At 49.7% G+C, this 19,029-nt stretch overlaps 1 protein-coding gene across 1 annotated transcript in view; it reads right to left on the bottom strand.

Annotated features, from left to right (window-relative positions):
- Positions 1 to 2,298: 2,298 nt before the first annotated feature.
- Positions 2,299 to 19,029, bottom strand: part of LOC112957658 (heparan sulfate glucosamine 3-O-sulfotransferase 3B1-like) — a 105,117-nt gene continuing 88,386 nt past the window's right edge. The window contains exon 3 of the mRNA XM_026051386.1: positions 2,299 to 2,917. Within this exon, the coding sequence (XP_025907171.1) occupies positions 2,299 to 2,917 (619 nt within the window). The remainder of the gene's footprint in view (positions 2,918 to 19,029) is intronic.

Raw genomic sequence — 19,029 nt, 5'->3', positions numbered from 1 at the left:
TAATTCACCCTCTGTTTTCTGCTGCACCTCAAGCCCATTCCCTCTTGATCTATCCAGCATAGGTATAGAGCAGGTCACTCCCCTCCTTCCTTTTGGCACCTTGGGGAGACCATCACCAAGATCCCATTACCTTKCTCCTTCCAGCTTGCTCTGATTTGTGACTTTGGAGCTCCAGCAGWGAACTACAGAGGTGCTGGTAGCCCTGGAAGCCCAGGTAGCTCTGTGTGACCAACCTTTCCAGTTTTCCTRCCTAATTTCTTGCATAAACCCAGAGGACAATTTAGAGAAAGGACTGGGTGGGTTGTTGCTGCACGCCTGTTTGCATAGTCCATAATTGCTTCCCATGCTTTGTTTGGAGAAGGTAAAACCAGTGATGGGACATACTGAAGCAAAGATAGTGGGAAAAGAGGTGAAAACGCCAGCGAAGACGAAGGTGACCCTCAGAGCTGCCATGCCAGGTAAGATCATTGAACACAGCCCTGGTTTCCTACTGCCAGCGTGTCAACCCAAGCACATAGGGGTGAGCAAGGAGGTTCAGGGGGGCCTGCATGGGTGCAGTCCATCACCTGCAAAATGGGTTAGTGCCATGAAGTTGCCATGGGATTTTCCTAATCCATCAGGCAAGAAGATTGATGTGAAAATGACTTTCTTTTGGATTGGGTGTTGATTTTGTATACGTGGTCTATGTCTCACTACAGTCTTTTTGAACTGCCTGAATTTTCTGCTCTGCTGTAATTTTACACCAATCTTGGCCAGGCCACAGACAACTGGTGAGCAGGGAGCCCAGACTTCCTCCTACCCACATTTACCTGATGATCCCTCTTAGGTGGTTATACCTTGTCAGGGGCTTTTTAAAGTCCARTTGAAGAGAGGGAACATCAGCATGATCAGTCTTTTTTTACAGCACCAAATTGTAATTAGGTGCTACTATGGTTCAGAAATTATAGATGATAAATAACCAGCAGATATGTGGGCCCACTGTAACACATGAGCTTAAGTAACAGGTTCCTGTTGCTGGGGCATTCCTATCACCCTAAAAAGGTGTTGAGGATCAAAACAAAGAATTTAAAGCATTTGTTTATTGCAAACAAACTTGTTTTCCCTGACAATTTTTAAGGTCCTGGAAAACTAGTGATCTCCATCCTATTTCTCTCTTGGTTCTCTGCTAGGAAAACCAAGAAAACCTCCATCATTTCTCCACATATGCATTCTCTGCCCTTTGTGAATATATTTTTTTTAAACAATCTTTGCTCTGCCTATTTTTCTATTAAGACATGCTCAGTCCAAAGCATTCTGCAATATGGCTTAAGTATCACAAGTGAGACAGGTGCCTCCAAGCTTGCTTCCCACACAGGAGAATCAGCAAGGTGCGTTAGCCATCCCTCCCAAGACAGGTATATCATGAGTGGCATCTGAGCATGGACCCTTCCCAGCCCATCACCCAAGTCACTTCCAATGGGGCCTGCTGGGCCAAGTGTGCTGTTGTGAGGAGTAGAGAAGTGGGGAGCATTCCTGGGAATGTGGAGACTGCATTAAAGCCAAATCCCTTGAATGAAGGCTTTTGATTATCTTGAAAATTTTAATCATAAAGTCAACAGGACAATTTATTTTTCTTTTCATTTTGGCTACCAAAAGCGTTTCAAAATAAAACAAAGGAATATTGTTTTTGGCTTCTACAAGATGAAAAGTGCTAAGTTTGGTTGATGAGAAAAGTTTGATTTGGGGTGGGACCAAAAGTCAAAGAAAAACTAGGTAAATGAAATTCCCACCCATATTTTAATACAATTAAAAAAAAAATCTATGGTAGGATTGTAAAAACCAAATCAAGTATTGGGCTGCCTTTGGCTTAACTGGCAGAAGTGACCAAGGTCTGGTCTAAAATGGCATTTGCAAACCAAATTCTGAATGACTTTCTAGTAAGATTCTGGGCTCCCTCAAGCACCCATGTCACTTCTGGAATGGACCTTGGGAGCATCTTAATTTTTTTTTTTATCTGCCCTTTTTTTAGAGAGATAGTGCTACATCTTGGACCCATTAAAGGAAACGACCAAGCTGTGGGTGATGTCAGTAGGACCAAGTTGCAGTTCACAGCCTCCTTTGTCCTCTGCTACAACACATCACCTCATCTCCGAGAGAAGAGAGAAAACAAAGCAGCATCAAAATAACAACAATAAAAAAAAGAAAACAAATAGAATTTTCAGCACAACTAATATTCTGTATTTTCCCCATCTCTACTGATATGTAAAAAAAATATATATTATATTATATTTTCCTTTTCTTAAATTATTCTTTTGAGCCTCAGTCCCAGCCGAAGTCCTGCCCCGTCATCTGGTAGAACTTCATGTTGAAAGGCCGGTAGAAGTCCCGCAGTCTCTGCACCACCTCCTGGTCGATGTCGGGGTGGGTCCTGCCTTTCGTCTTCCCCAGGCAGTGGGGTTTGCTGCTGCCTTCCGCCTTCTTCAGGCACGGGAAGCCCTTGGTTTTGTTGAAGTAGAAGTGTTTGTCCGTGATGATCCTCTTGAGGCCCAGAAAGTCCTGGACCCTGCCCAGCTCGCCCGCGGGGTCGCTGATCAGCCTCTCCCCGCTGACAAAGAGGATCTGCCCGATGGGGAAGTAGAGGAGCCAGTTCTCCAGGTGCTTGGCGTAGATGCCAATCTGGATAGCGCTCCACGACGTGTCGATGAGGCCCGTAGTCCTGTTTTTGAAGGTCAGGCTCTCAAAGGTGGGGATATCGGGCTTCTTGGAGAGCGTCTGCGTGTAGTCCGATATGGCTCTGGTGACGGGGTCCCGCACGACCACGATGAGCTTYGTGCCCTTGGACATGGAGGAGATGCGGGCCGGGGCCTCCTTGGTGACAAAGTAGCTGGGGGTCTTCTCCATGGTGATCTGCCCCTCCARGGTCCTGGGCATGAGGTCCCTGAGAAAGAGAAGGACACAGAGTCATCATGTTTCTCTTCTCTTTACATGGARGCTCATAATGCAAATCCAGCAAAGCATCCAAATGCACTCCCCATTTCTAGCATGTTCACTTCCTGGGCCTGTTCAAGGTGGACTCTCAACCTAGCGGACTCTAAACATATTCAAGGTCTCTGAGGGGCCTACTGAGGAGGACCTGATCTCCTTTCCAGAAGAGGTATGATAAGAACAGAGCAAATCTAGACAATCCCAGTGGTATATTCCTTTAAATTCCTCCTCACCCACACTGGGATTTCCTGTACACTGGCTTAAATTCCCTGGAAAAACAGTGAACTTCTTGAGTAACAACACTCCCTTCCTGTAGGGCATGAGGGATTTTCAAGGGCCAGGATATAAGACTCTATCTTTTGGTATTTCCAAGGTGGCAGCAAGCTGATGTCACATAAAAATGTGCAATAGCAGCCCCCTGACCTCAGTGATTTCCTTCCTCCATCCAGAGAAATCCTACACTCTTGGCAGCTCTGGAAGTTCTCCCAGATGGGAGCTGGAGCGGGTGCTGGAATTCATCCTGCCCCACAGATGACTTGAAGATTCAAGTGCTCTTGGGCCCATGAGTTGGGCATCATTTTCTAAAAGACCAACGGATTTGGCTGTTCTGCTTAGCTAATCTGAGCTCTTCTGTGCTCTACCAGGTAAGGCAGAGAGATATAGGAGCCATCACACCAGCCACCTCTCATTCTGCCATTTAGTTCTGCTGCTGGTAGAGATATTTTCAGCTTGTTCCTGCTACTGCAGGGCAAATTCCAGGCCAAAACCCAGTCCTGGTGCAGTGTACCAGTGAAGCCGAGTTGTCACCCAGCAGGGASCTCGTGGCTCTTGAAGTAATGCCAGCCTGTGAGACACTCGTTTGGGAACCAGCTCCAACCCAAACACCTTCTGCTAGTTTCCCATCCCCTGGAAAAGGGCAGCTCTGAATCAGGTGTTATATGAGGGGGGAAAAAAAAGGAGAAAAGGAAAAAAACACAAGCACTTCAGGCAAAGAGGTGACCTTAAAGGCCTCCCCAGGGAAGTGCTTCCTGCCTCTCTGGTCCTCTGTTCTCCAACATATCACCCATGAATGGGAGCCAGCATCTGCAAAGCACCAGTCATTCAAGCTGGTTTGTCATTTTGTCATTTGGTTGCACAAATCCATCTCTTTCTAGGAGTTTTCTAGCTACAGCTTGGCCTCCATCAAATGACCCAGTCCTTCCCAGAGGAAACGGAGAATGTATGGGAGGTGGTGGCATYGCTCAGCAGCTTTGCCTCCACATGACTAGCAGTTCTCATGGCAACTCGGCTSCCAGGAAGGGGGGACCCACATCAGGCCACCCTGTGACCCCTCATCTTTGACCTTGCCGTGGTGTTAGCACCAGCATGCCATGATGAACTGCTCCCTGCCTACATTATTGCTACTGTCTCACAGCAGCAACATCTGGTTTGCAAACCTGTGCAATATGCCAGCAAAATTAAACTCATCTATCAAAAAAGCAACAATGAAAATACGACAACGACTAAAAACACCAATAACAACCCAACCCCAGGCTGAGCTGTTATGTTAAAAATGAGGCAGTGAGGGTTGACCCTTCCTGGAGTAATTGTTTCTCTTTGAAATCATGCTATACATCGGTGGAACAAAAACATGGTTCTACARAAGGTAAATCTTCCCTAGTTTCTGCTGAGGCTATTTCTACTGGGAAAGCTCAACACCCTAGGTACATCCAGGCTGGAGAAACRACAACATGAGGAGTATAACTCTCCTAACATACTGAGTGACATAAAGACATAAAGGGAATCGCTGTCGAAAAGGGAAGAAGGATGGAAGCAGGCTGAAAAGCAGCACAAGGAAGGTCATTGCCAAGCATAATTCAGTGAAGGAATTTGCTGTCRCCTGATGTTGCCAAGTCCAAAAGCATGAATGGTTCAGAAACTGGAAAAATTCATGGTGGATGAAATCAATCAGTAGCAATGAAATGTGATAGTCCCAGAGACTCTTCAGATCTGGAGAGTCTGTAACCCTTATAAGCTGGGGGAGATCAGATGAGAAGGACTCCCTGCAAACCTGCTTTCGTACACTGTTATCTGGACACCTGATACCAGCCACTGTCTGGAAGAAGAGTCTGGACTCGGCAGCTATTTGGTCTGGCTCGATACAGCTKTTGGCCCATTTTTATGTCCATGGTGGTCTTTTGGAGTGACTTTTCCCCCACAACATCTCACAGTACCACGTTGCCCTCCCCTAGTTCAGAAGCCATGGCACAACTGTATCATCTGTAAGCACCTGAACCCCTGAAAGGACAGACAAAAATCTCCCAACACTGGCCAGCTCAGTGTGAGCAGTCTTCTGAATATGCAAATTTATGCAATGAACATAGAATACTTCAGGGTTGGGGATGCAAACGAGACATCTCCAAWACAAATGGTTTCCAATCACAGTTGCTGGATTTTGATGGCTCCTCATGATGTAGTTATGATGCAGAAAGTAAAGGAAAAGGAAGAGAGAAAGTGTCAAGAGAAGGTGAGGACAGAAAATTTGTGGCTACTTGAACACAAAAGAGAAAGTGCCTAGATTTTGAGTTACCTTTTAACAAGGTATGAAAACAGTGATTGACAGAACTGGGTCTTTCCCCAGTATGTCCCCTGTACCATGAGGAGGTGCAAATCATCACCCGGCTTTGGAAATGTGGGTCTTTGCTGCTCCTGGGAAATAGCAAAGCACAACTGCTGCCCTTCCACAGTTGGGAGATACGTCTAGCTGTGCCTGTCCTCTTCGGTGGTGAGAAACCACAGACCTAGGCACGAGTCATTTAACCTGAGGGAGTTTTTCCATGAGGCACATCCAGAGTGCACATGGTCCCATTTCTCATTGGTGTACTTGCAGCTTGGATGGAGACAGCCATGCTGCAGACTGCTGCTTTCTGCCAGAACAGTTCAGACCCTCCAGTCCACACTAGCCCTGGAAGTGGCCTCAAYTTTCTGACAATGCTTTCTGCAATGGGCCGTGGCCAGGCTGGCTGCTGGAGACTTGCTGCCTGCTTTTCCTCAAAAGCCTGCAGAGGTAGCCCAATGCTGCCTTCTCCTTTCCTAAAATGTACTTTGGAAACCTCCATCCAACCAAGGGCCATATGGATGAGCTCTGTTCAAGTGTGCTGAGGATCAGACCTGCCCAGACTGCAGGAGTGCTCTCAGAAGGACAGGCAACTGAGGTTGGAAAGGAGCTCATCCAGTCCCACTGCCTTGACCCAGCAGGCTCACCTAGAGGAGCTGATCAGGACCCTGTTCAGATGGCTTTCAAATGTCCCCAAGGATGGAGACTTTACAGCCTCTCTGGGCGACCTGTCCCAGGGTTCTTGGGGATGCCCTCACTTCTGGCAAGCTATCAGAAGTAGAGGCAGTGTTTTGGGACACATACAGAAAGAAGTAGTGACATTTTTCAATCTTGCCACTTGGACCTGAGCTGCACCACTGCCACAAGTGGGGACACTTTGTCAAGGATCTAGAAACCAGAGGATGGGAAGGAGGTAAGGAGAGATACTAAAGCCATGAAGGTAGAAGTAGGACAGATGRGTCTTCATTCATGGAGATAGGAGTCCATCACTGTGGAAGCAGAGTCTAGGCACAAGGCAGTGTGCTGCACTGATAGCACAGCTAATTGCCACCATCTGTTAACATGGGACCCTTTAATGAGCACAGCAGTGGCACCCTGTTTGGGTGCTGTAGGATGGCACACATCCACTCCCCACTGGTGAGCCTCTGGCCTCCGAACAGGAACCCAGAGCAGGTCTGCATGGGGCAGGAACCAATTGCCTGTTGGCAGTTGAAATGTCACTGCTGCTGCTCGGGTCTGAGCTCGCTGTGTCCTCCAGACAAGGAGATTAACCCCTTTGGTGACTGCAGCCTGAAACACAAAGGCTTTCTTCAGCAGCAAGGAATCAATGTGCACCTCTCCTGCCAGCRTCGGCAGGAAAAAATGCACCAGGAGCCACCGGGAATGTGCTACCACGGCTTTGGGAGATTAATTAATTACAAAGGGCATCTTTCATGGACGTAAACAGTTGCCTGAGGGCCTCCCCAGACTAATGGCATCTGGGTTTTATTGCAAAAGAGCCACTTGAAAAGATGAGAACCACAAAAATGTTTTTGGCAAGAGCAGTCACCCAGTGGGCCCTGCCAGAATAAATGGATGCTGTTATTTTAATTTTAGTAGAGCTCGGGGCTTTATTTAATTACTTAATAGGAGAGGAAGACTTTCCTCAAAGGGAGCATTTGGGCTACGCATGCACATTCGTATTTGGCCTTTTTCAGGTCTGCACTTTCCCCTCCTGCGGCACCGGAGATGGCCCCATGTCAGGGAGGCTCCGGAACGGCCACGTGCAGATGAGACCCTCATGTGGAAGGCTGCTGCTGGAGGCCAGCGCACACCCCACCAGCTACACATGCTGCCCACGTGATGCTTGGGGTGCCTGCGAAGGTCCCCCCCCCATCCCTGCTACCATTTGTCCCCCTTGGAGCAYCCTTTTCCTGCTCACAGGACCATACTTTTCAGTGGTGTATCTGGGCATGAGCCCATGCTCTCCTTTAGAGATGCTTCCTAGGCTCTCTGGGGCCAGCCAGGACCACCAGAAAGCAGACAAGGGGTTCAGGCTGGTAATGAAACAGTTGGGATTTACGCAGCATCTTCCCTATGAGCTGCTGCAAGCAAATCCAGAGGTGCCAGGTACGGAGGGAGAGGCCCAGTTTCACCAACTGCTGTCCCAAATGCCTCACTGCTAATGGTGATTTTGTGCTGCGCTCCATCTGTGTGCAGGTCCCAGCAATGCACAAGGTGATGCTGAGGGGGTTTTGGGGTGCTGTGTGAGTGCTTGGCATCTGCCTGAAGCACCTGGGGTCACATTGCAAGTGTCCCAGAACATCCTCGCCCTACCCCAGCTCCACAGACAGGCAACGCAGGAGAGCTGATGCTGTCCTCGGACACTACAGGAATCGATCTTTGGTGTCTTGATTATTATTACTTTTACAATTCCTTTCTGACCGTACAATGATACCTGTAAAAATCTTGCAGAAGTTTTTAAGTTTCCCTGGCCAAGCACAATGTTGGCTCAACCTCAGACCGGGACATCTGAGTCCCCAGAGACTCCACCTCCCTTAAGTCCCCATTCTTAGCAAGAGCATAATTTTCAGGAGATCATCATTTTATGTCCACAAACCAAAACTGCATGTCAGGCTCAGTTCTTACAAGCCCGAGCACCCAAGTCAACTGTTTCTGAGCATTCAGCTTACAAGAATTCCTGCAATGACACGTGCTGCTGGTGTTGGCCACCAGCCTTCAGCAGGTCCCCCCTGGCATTGCAAGGGGCTGGAAAATTGGTTGTAACAGCTGATTTGCCACAGGTGATTTGTGCTGCTGCTCCTTTGTTTTTTTCTTTTTGCCCCCCACCTGCAAGCTGAGATATGAAACACTAGTTGTGCAAGAAATAAGCTCTTGTGGGGGTGACAAGAAAAGCCCCAGGGCCACTGTGCTTCTCTCGCAGAGGTCCCAACTCCCATTGGCACCGGGTGCAGGAAACTCCTGGCTGGCTTTTCAAATCAAGCTGCTGGAACTACCTATCCTTGGCCCCAGGTGCTCCTGAGCTCCCCTGCAGGGTGCAAGTGAGGAGCAGCCATGGATGGACATGCAGAAAGGTCTTTCCCACATAAATCTAGTGCAGATCTCTCCCATAGGGAAGCTGAAGTCAGAAGATAAAGGCAGTTCTTCCCAGGACTCCTGCCTCTCCAGCCCAGAGCGATAAATAAAGTGCTGTGATTACAGCTATCATCAGCTCCATGCTGGTCTCTGTCCTCTAGTAAAACCTGCYCCCATCACGTATTAGAAGGCAGAACTCATCCTGTCTCCTTTTAACCCCTGCAAGTTCTGGTTACACASATCCCCTGGGAACGCTGTTCATGCTCATGGCTTTTGGAGGTCATGAATTGCTGTCTGAAGGTGCCTGTAACCCTCAGCCACCTGTTGGAAGAGCCTATCCAACCCATTTAGGCCAAACCTCCGATGGCTGAAGTTAAGCATGATGAGCTTCCTCTCACCCCCAGGGCCGGAAAACAGAGCTTAGTCTCTCCAGGCTTGGCTCTCCAGGCTTGGCTCTTTCATCATATGCCCCTCCAGGCTGAGTGTATTGAAAGGAAGCTCTAGCCCCAACATGCCAATCCYGTGACACAAAGAGCAGGGATGCTGCCTGCCACCGCCTCTCCGCGGTGCTGCTGGCRTCAGCAGCATCCTGACGGTGCCCTGGTCGGTGCAAGGTGCCAAGCGCAAGGCAGGGGCACCAGGGACTCGCACCCTGCTCCAGACTCGTGCCCGATGAGTCCAGCTACACAATTCCTCCAATCCTTCAGTTGTAGAGGGACGCAGGGCTCTGCACTGCACTGTGGTGGCATGGGGGCACTGCCAGGGGACTGCCCACTACGCCGGGCTGGTGCAACAGCCCTGGGGCCAGGTCACCCTCAACAAACCTGCAGTCACAGAGCGGGGAGCAAAGCTGAGCTCTGCTGCTGGGGGTGGCTATCGCCTCCAGCTCAGTGCAGCTTTAGGTCCACTGTCACCARAAGCAGTAATGTCATAGAGCAATTGCCAAAAAAGAGCTAGGGATGTTTTTTTCCAAAGCAAACTATTTCCACTGCAGTAATGGCAACTGGCATTGTCTGCTTTCTTCCACTGCCCCTGCAAAATTACACTGTGAACCTCCCATTTCTGCAACGCCAGCTCCCATGAGYACAGGGACCTGCAAGCCGCATGGCCTGGCTACATGAGGGAAAAGGAGAAAGACCCAATGTGATGGTGCCCTTCTGTTTGAATCAAAGCRGCCACAATAGAAAAGAGCATGGAGGACAACAGGAATTGATCTGGATCTGTGCAGGAGGTYGGCAAGGAAGAGCCAAGAGGCAGAGCTCAGCCCAAAGCACATGTTCAATAGATGCCCAAATGTCCTCTCAGAGTCATCACATCAGACCAAGAGCAGTGCCCTGAGGACACCTGCACACCCCTGTATGCACGTGGCTGTGCCCGAGGTCCTGGCAGAGCCCCCATCTCTGCTGCCAAAGCCCTTCYCTGCGGAGGCAGAGCAGGAACGGAGCCGTGGGGCAGGACAGCGACCAGCCTCCTCTCCCACCTCACCCTGGGCAGCCCCATTCAGCATCACACTGGTGCATCTCGAATCCCATGGAACAGCCTTTCCTGCAAGCTATGGCCTCACCTGCTCCCATAAATGTGCCATGGGGAGCATGGGGAGGACTGGAAACTCTCCAAATGAAACCTGCCTGTTAGTGACAAATTAATCTGGTATACGAGCAGGAGGTGATAAATCGCTTGCTTCTGGATGCCTGCAAGGTGGTAGCTGCGGGGACCCCCTCCATCACCACTGATAAACCCAGCAGTGATGGTGCTGGGCACTGGTGCTCTCCTGCCCTGGAGTTGCATTACAGGCTTGTGAAAAGGCTTCATCCCATAACTGGCATTCCTAGGGGGCAGCCAGCAGAAACCAGAGCCTTCCCAGCAGGAGAAGAAGTAGGATGGGGAAAAGGAGACACAGCAAACCCCAGGGCTTCATTCAGCTTCCCACCCCTACGGCACACATTGCTACCTACTGCATCCACAGCAAGCTGTCTTCTTCCCTCGGGGCTCCTCTCTCCTCCCCAGAGCTTCAAAGGAAAGATGCTCCAGCGCAAATGACAACTTATTGCAACTGGTGGCTTCTACATCTAGCTAACTAAAAAGAAATGCTGCCTTTAAGATCTGAACCTGTGGCTCCTATTAGGCTGGTGTGTCTCCTATCAGTGGCTCTGTGCTGGCCTGAAAGAGATAGCAAGGCTCTGAAGGCTCTTTGATGGACTGTGAGGGCATGTCTGAGTTATGTGAGCATGCGCTTTGCCTTCCTTTAGATGTCAGATGAAATCAATAAAGAGGGCAATACATTCCTGGCATTAAAAGGAGGGAAAAAAAAAAAAAAAAAAAAAGGCAAGTGTGGGAATGAGAAAGCTGAAAGGAATGTGGAAAATGATCACAGACATCTAGAAGAAACCCCCCCAAGCATTACATTGTTGGAGGCCATGACTGAAGACATGCCTGGAAGGAGATAGTGGCCCTGGTGCTGTGTTTGGTACCCAGCATGAGCTGGAGGTGCAAGGCTGGCTCATTAGGGCTAACGAACAGCCAGATCAGCTGCAGGCTCTGCTGCAATAGTGAAAAACCTCACTGCACAGCTCAGATGGTTTTATACCTTGCGGGGACCCAGGGTGCCTACCAGGAAGGCAAGTAACATTGTGCAGAGAAGGGCTTGACAAAAACTGGGAGGAGATGGAAATTACGATGGTTTAATGTTGCACCTGGAGATCTGACATGGTTTTTATTAACAAATTTCACCCCTGCACTAGCAACCTGAGAAGCAGCTGTGAAAGGGAAGGTTCAAACGGTCTGAAGCTATGAGAACCTACCAGCAATGCGCTGATACCTCCGTAATTCTCAGCCCTAAGAATTCACCAGTTGTCTCTTGTGTCTTCCCATATCAAATCCCAATCCCAGCCATCAGTGAGACTGCAAGGGACCCCATTTCAGGAGATATTTAGGTGCGCACTCAAGCAGGTCACTAAGCTGGGACCAAGTTCAGGCTTTGAGGTATTACCCGATCTCCTGGACCAGGTTCTCTGGGGCTAAAGATCTCCCATTTTACTGATATCTGATCTCCACAGTTCTCCAGTGGGCCATCTCAGCCGGCATCATTCTCAGTTTTGGGTGCATCTCAGGCAGGATCTGGATCTGTGTTTCAACTTGCAAACAGGGCTCTTGCTGTGTATGGAATTTGGCTTGCAAATTTGGCACCAGCGCTGCCCAGCTCGCCAGTTCTTTGCCAGGCACAGACTGAAGGAGAAACAGTGCAGGAATACAGATGGGAATTCAAAATGCATGCAAAATAAGAGATGGAAATGGCCCTATAAGGGGACACCAAAGGACCTGGACAATGATGTCTCTCTCTCACATCTAACAATCCTGCTTTTGCAGCATTTTCTCCTGGTATCAGCAATATTCAGGGAAATCTCAGTGTTTTCCAAAGGTGATGGCATCTCACAGAAGACATCTACACACTTGAGGAGAAAATGCGATGGAGAAGAAGTTTTCCTCTGCCTCTGCTCTGAGGYGTATGTTAAGCATACAGCCATCGTTGGTGCAAGATGTGTGTTCACCTGGGATAGCATCGCCCACATTTCTGCTCTCTTGGCTGGACAGAGAGGATGGGAAGATGTCATTATTTGCCAGCAGGATGGTTCATTTTGATGAACAGTGAGCAGACTCCATGATTTTCGCTTCCAGGAATGACTGGTGAATCCCTCTCCCTGTGGCACACTCACTGCATCCGGCTAAAGATGTTGTTTTCAGGATAAATTCTTTTTTCTACTATCAAGAATATTCAAGGAGGATTTCAATACAAAACACGCACAAAAACAGTGTTTTTTTGTGCTGATTTCTCCTCTGTTCATCTTGAGTCAAAGCTGGGTTTATTGTGGTGGACACAGCTCAGGATAAGCAGCAAACCCACTCACTCCAGTGCCGATCCCATGCGGTGCCGGGCTATGCATGCAGTSGGCAGCGTTCTCCTCCTCCACCTACCACCATGGGCCATCCCCCTTCACTGGTCCTAGTGAAGTACAGGGCRGCAATTCAGGGAACAACGGTGTCCTTGGGAATCCCCAGCAGGGATGAAATAYAAGGCGATATCCAGAGGGAATATCTGAAGCAGGAAGCGGCACTGCTGGCCGGGGGAATTCGCCTCCCTCCGGACTGAAGGGGCTCTCCAGGGTCAGCGTGCTGAGGCCGCCTACATTCGAGCCATCGTCCGTATTTAYGGATCTCGTTACATCTGCGGCCAGTGACATCCGTTTACAGGCTGTATCTGTCAAGCAGCATCTTATCAGCAGAGCTCCCTCTCCCTTTGCTCCTTCCTCTCCTCTGCTGGATCAGTAACCCAATGCTCACTTGAGCCTCTTCAAATAACAGAAGGGAGCTGGGATGGCTGCACCACAGAGGGACGAGACCCGGGGGTGCATTCAGCCCCAAGAGGGAGGTGAATTATGTTAAAAATCAGAGTGTCCGCTCTCGTGTGCAGAGATCTGTGCAGGAATGACCACTGACGTTCAGGAGAACTTCACCACCCTAGATACTGCCTTCGCCTGGGGGCAAAAGGAGGCTCCTCATGGCCAAGGGATGAGGCAACCTCAGACCCCCAAACCATAGGAACACAAGGAGGGGTCTCCCACTCCAAAAGTGAGGCTGCTTCTGGGGGTGTCCCCATGAGCCAGTGTTGGTCACCCCGGGGTGTCCAACCTGCAGGCACCAGGCTCTGAGGCCGTGCAAGCCAAGAGGATTTATTAGTCCAGACCACTACTGGTTATACAGACAAACAGCGAATTATCCAAATTGTCAAGTCTTGAGGTCCCCCCCTCTAAAGAGGTCCCCGCTCCAGTTGCCAGCGCCCACCACTGCGCCACACTGTGCAGGGCTCACCAGGGAAAAYTGGTCCCTTTGCAAACTGCTCCTTGAAAATTGGCTTGAATGCAAAAGGACTGGAGGGGCTGTGGTCCCCAGAGCCTGGCAGCACCTGATGCCAGCAGAGACCCCCTCCTTGCCCTGATTTGTGCCCTCCCATCATGGCAAGGCTGCGAGTAGGGAAACTGAAGCATGGGAGAGTGTGCAAATGCTTCACAGAAAAGTCAGGGGTAAGAGCCACAAAAAAAGACCTTAAGAAACCCCCTCCTCCCAGCACCACCATCCTGCTCCCATCTCTCCCAAATATCCCCAGTTCTCTCCCAACTTTCTCCCTTCTCTGCAACGTGCTGCCAAGTCCCCTAACCCACGTGCTGCGGCCGCAGGCTCCGCTGCTTTGCGGTACCGGGGCTTTTACCCACTTCAGCCTCTCACAAAGCGGCACCAGCAGCCCGGTCCTGCTTGGCGCCGGGCGCCCGGGGGCTGGGAAGCCATCGGAGCGGCGCTGCGGAGCACGGGCTGTGTTTACCCGCAGATAAGCACCTCGGCAGTGGGATGCGCTCTTTCCGGAGCCCAGGCACGCGGCCCGCGCAGGAAGAGCTGGAACAACACGTGGCCGTGCACCGGGCTAGAAGCCRCAGCGTCCTCCAGACAACTCGTGTCACTTCTTTCCCTTCTGCCTCCCGAGAGCCTGGCACTGAGCGAGCAAGTGCGTCGCTCCAGGCAGACATCCCTGCCCGTGGGGCTGGTCCACGTCACGGAGCCACGTGCTGCAGGATGGGGCAGGGAGGCACGTGCATGAGCAGCAGCATCCTGCTTGCCGTGAGGGCCTCGGTGGGAGTTTGAAGCGGAAGCAACTCGGCCTGGATGGTCTGTCCTTAATTTAGAGCAACCATGGGAAATTTTCCCAGGATATGGAGATGGGAAGCACTTTGTTGCCTTAAAGRACCTGAGCAGCTCCTTCAAAAACATCTGCAGGCCCATTGGAGATGCTGAACACCATGGTGGGAGGTCTTCTGCCTTCCCTTTAGAGATGCGCTGTGGTGCTGCCCATGTCCCACTGCGGTCACCATCTGCCCTGGGTTGCAAGTTGCCCAAGCCGCTCGGGATGCAGGAGGGCAGCAGTCTTGCTCCTGCTGCCCCCATCAATGGGAGCTGCAAACCAAACCCGCCGGGACACATGATGGACGGGAAAGGAGATTGCATGGAGAAGAGCTAATTACAGAGCGTGAGCCCTCGGCCTAATTGCTCTGATTAATTATTGATGGTGAGGACCGTTCCTCCGAGGACGCAGTAACCAGAGCGCCTGGCGATGAGGGAGCCTCCCGGCAGGCTCCTGTTTAACGGAGCTCTTGCCCGTGCAGCCAAGAGGCCACATGGGCAACTGCTTGGGAAATGGGGACCGCACGGAGCGGCTCCCGCTAGGCAGCAGTGCTGGGAAGCACCATCTTGGCACCTCCAGGAGACCGTCAGCACCTAAGTGCTATCGACAAGGAGGAACTCTTGCCTGCCATTAGCTGCGCGGGCCATTGATYTTCTTTTGCAGAACAAGGAACTCATTTGAGCTTAGGCAATCACAGGATGGCACGAGCGCTTCCTCCTGGCTSAGCAGCCACGGGCTGGAAAAGGAGCGTTTTGCAGTTGTTTTTCCCAGTGACAAAAGAAAAATAAAACAGAAGTCTCCGTGCTACATTTCTGCCTCCTTCCAGAAGTGCTGCCCGCTCCTGCCCGGTCACTTCGCTGGTGAATCCGTTTGTGAGCCACCCCCAGGCCAGATGCAGGTGACCCTAGAGCCTGGATGGCCACAGTGCCACATCTCCATCCTTCATAACGGAATGGGGACAACACCAAGGACCCTCCAAAGGAGATTTCCCTGCTCTGGCTGGGGATCACCACCGTGTTCTTTGGCTTCATCAGCACCACCTGTGCAGCAGGGGAGGCCTCTGATGGTCTCCCATGGCCTTGGCTGCAGACTGCTGTTTAACTCAGCCCTATGAGTCCTTCTGAAGGCACATTCCCAACAGGAGTTTTTTCCCTCAGCTTTTGGGAGAGGCCTTTCTCCAGGGAGGACAAACCCTGCTCCTAATTGTCAGACCAGAATCCAGCACTCATCTCCTTTGGCAGTGGCCAAGGAGACTTTTTGATTAGCCGTGACTGACACTGTAGGGATCTCTCCATTGGCTGGGTCACCTGGAAAAAGTGATGGCAGAGGAGGCCTTTCTGCCCAAATCTAACATCATCCTACGAGCAGGCCAGGCTGGAGCATGAGTGATCAGCTGAATAAATAGAGCAACTGCTAGTCCTTACAAGGCCGTAAATCRGGTCTGCTGTGATTTCATCGTATTTCTAATGTAACTCCCAAATGCAAAGTGATTTCTAATTTCACCAATGGATTTGCTTGAATAAATCCGTGCAACTGGTGGATGGTTCTGTTAGCCTTTTGGTTCCACTTTATATTTTAACTGTCGTCCTGCCTAATGAAAACGGACCCTCATTTGGCTCTCTTCCATTATTCTGCAACCTGTTGATTCCCATTGTGCTTCGTTATGCCGAATGACAATCTTCCAGCCAGCACAAGTCTTTTGCTGTGTCTTGGCCTGCCTTTTCCCTTTACATGGGATTTCTTTACCCAGGAGAGGGATGAAAATCAGTCATCCGACGGATTCATCATGTGCTTGAAGTACCACGAGTTCTGTGTGCTGGTGGGTCCCTGCCTGCTGATGCTGCGGGAAAGGATTTTACAAACTCTCCTCACTGYGCAGAGTGATGGAGAAGCATCTGCAAGGACCAGTGTGGCCAGCAAGCCAGACCTGAGTCCTCCTTGACTATGACACCGGGTTAGCTGGTTTGGGGATCTGCATGGCCATCCTGATTTGGTTCACATTAACGCTGCAACAATTAACCCCCAAGGATGCTCCCCTGTTCCTAAGGGCACCTGGCAAGTGTTGCCCGTGCAAATCCTCCCCAACATCCTCCAAGTGCTGCCGGCTGAGCCCACATCAGTTTATGGGCACCAGAGCCTGCACTGTCCCTTCTCTCTGCTCACATTAAGATTCTTGATGGGATCATCCTGGCTGGATCCAGTGCCAGAAGGTTTAGTACACGAAAAAAAAATCCCCGACACCAAAAATCCACTTCTCTTGGACTGCAGGACCAGTAAAGACCAAACATTTCAGCCTTGACTAAACAAATCGCCTTAAAGAGGAAGGTTAAAGAACAGTTTATTATTTGAAATGTCTCTTGCACACTCTCTAGACCTCATTTTTTGATAAATTAGCTTTGGCTTCATTACCCCATGATATATTTCCCTTGACATTTAATTATACTCGCCCCAAACACATTAAGCCAATCAGTCTGAACAGCTTCTTATTAATATGCAAATTTCTCTTTTGAAAACTCATGAATCTGTGGAAAAATCTCGGCAGACTTCCCTTAAATGCACTCGGGAAGAGCAAGTGAACATCTCGGACACCCCAGGGTTACTGGCTGGACCAGGAGAAACCGGAGGCACCAAGTCAGAGGAGATGAGCCCCAAAATTGGATCCAGAGGAAATGACCCCCCCGAACACAGGTCTCCTGGAGCCATGAAGGCAGGATTGCAATGGGTCAAAACCTCCAGGGTTTCCTCTGCGTGGCTCTTAGCATTGCTCCACTGCACCCACCAGCAGCTCCCACTGCTGCCATCGCTGCAATGCCGTCTTAATGACACAACCCTCATAAAACTAATTTAAAAAAAAAAGAGTTTTTCCTTGATCGGGGGGACCCTGTGTGGCGCCACRGTGCTTCAGTCAGGGCTGCAAAGGCCCCTTTGCTGCAGGGCTAATGTCGCACAGGCGTCGCAGCGGGCAGGGAAATTGCAGCCCTTCTCTTAGCCAAATAAACAGGAACCTGGTTCCYCCGTAGTTAGGGGCAAATGGGATGTGATTTGCATTAGGCAAATAAATGGAACTGCACAATTAGCCATCTGCCCGGGAAGAGCCCGAGGTTTGACTCTAGAGCATCACTTCCAGTCCCGGTTGTATCAGGCTGCTCTGATGCCAATGGGGAACAGGAATTCACTGAATCATTCCCATAAATAATAAAAGAGAAACATCACACCAAGTACCACCACCCTGGCACCCCGTGACCTTCTGAACCTGCTTCCTGGGGCTTCCACTCATCAGAAAACGTGGAGTAAAATCACTCAGAAATCTTTCAGGAGCTTCTATATTCTCACCAGAAATCTTTACACTGTAAAATTGTACGATTTTGTGAGAGTCTGCCAATTGTCACTGAGAATTTTCAAGGAGTTGCTACTCATGATGTTTAATTTCAGAAATAGTTGCAGATTTTAAAAATACATTGCATGAATTCATGGTAAAAAAAGATCAGTATTAGGGTTTTTTTTAATATCCTCTACAGTAAGACACAGAAACAAGAAACACACTTTAATCAGTATAGTATATAAATGATCCAATTTTGTAAAACACTTCTAATGGGCAACAAAGAATCCCAATGCAGCATCACTTTTAGCAGATGAATTAAAGTAGACAGAGAAAAAGGGAAAAAGCAACCCTAGGTTTTACTCCAGTGAAAAAACTTCAGCCAAGTCCTAAAATGTGCCCTTAGGGGCACAAAATAAAATGTTTCAGCGGTCCCAGGCCCTGATGCCAGGCCTGGAGAGGGGCCGAGGGATACGGCGGCTGCCTTGGTGCCCTGCACAGCAGCTGCCCAGATGTGCAGGAGCAGCCAGCCCTGCGGAGGGGCCTTGCTGCCCTCTATAAATAAATGCAAGAGCAAGTCTGTTAAAAAGTCGTAGCCGACACTTTGTTTGCTAAAGGTCCCAGTTTATCCYTCGTCAAAGGAGGAAGGACTGGGGAGAGGTTGGCCAGAAACACGATCCTTTCCTGTTTAAACAGTATAGCCAGGGCTGATTTTAAGTGCATCATATGGCATGTATTTTCTGTGTGTATATGTGTATATACAGAGGGACATTTTTCAAACCAGCTCAAGACATAACGTGATCTCATATCATCTAAAAACAACAATCTTACTTGGACTTCTGGCAGTTTTCTGTGCAGTCGTCCCTGCCACCTCCTCCCTGCCCCTTCCCCCAGGGCTGCTGGTGCGCTCTGCCGTCTGCCCCCATTACTTTCACAAAGGCATATAAATCACTGTGGGAACTCTTATTATCTTATTTTCCCTCTGCTTCCCTCTTGTCTGTTTTGAGAAAAATTAATGCATTTGTCTCCAGAAAAATGTGCCGTCTCCATAATTCAGTTTTAAAACAAGCACAACTAGCAAATGGATAGACCTCGGTTAGGAGACTCATTTTTCATGCGAGTAATTGAAGCTTTCCCTTCGATTTTCCCTTTGGGTGTTAAAGACAACTGATGCCTTCCTGGAATTTGTTGAAGTCTAAGACAGGCAGAAAGGAAGATAAAAACACACACAGAAAGGAAGAAAAAGGGGGGGGGAGAGAGAGAAAGAGAGAGAGAGAGAAAGAGAGAGAGAGAGAGAAAGAAAGAGAGAAAGAGAGAAAGAGAGAGAGAGAGAGAGAGAGAGAGAGA

Source organism: Nothoprocta perdicaria, unplaced genomic scaffold (assembly GCF_003342845.1).
Source record: "Nothoprocta perdicaria isolate Ctin4 unplaced genomic scaffold, notPer1 scaffold_75, whole genome shotgun sequence".
Classification (NCBI taxonomy): domain Eukaryota; kingdom Metazoa; phylum Chordata; class Aves; order Tinamiformes; family Tinamidae; genus Nothoprocta; species Nothoprocta perdicaria.
The sequence above is the reverse complement of the archived record's forward strand: the minus strand, read 5'-3'. Positions and strand labels throughout refer to the sequence as shown.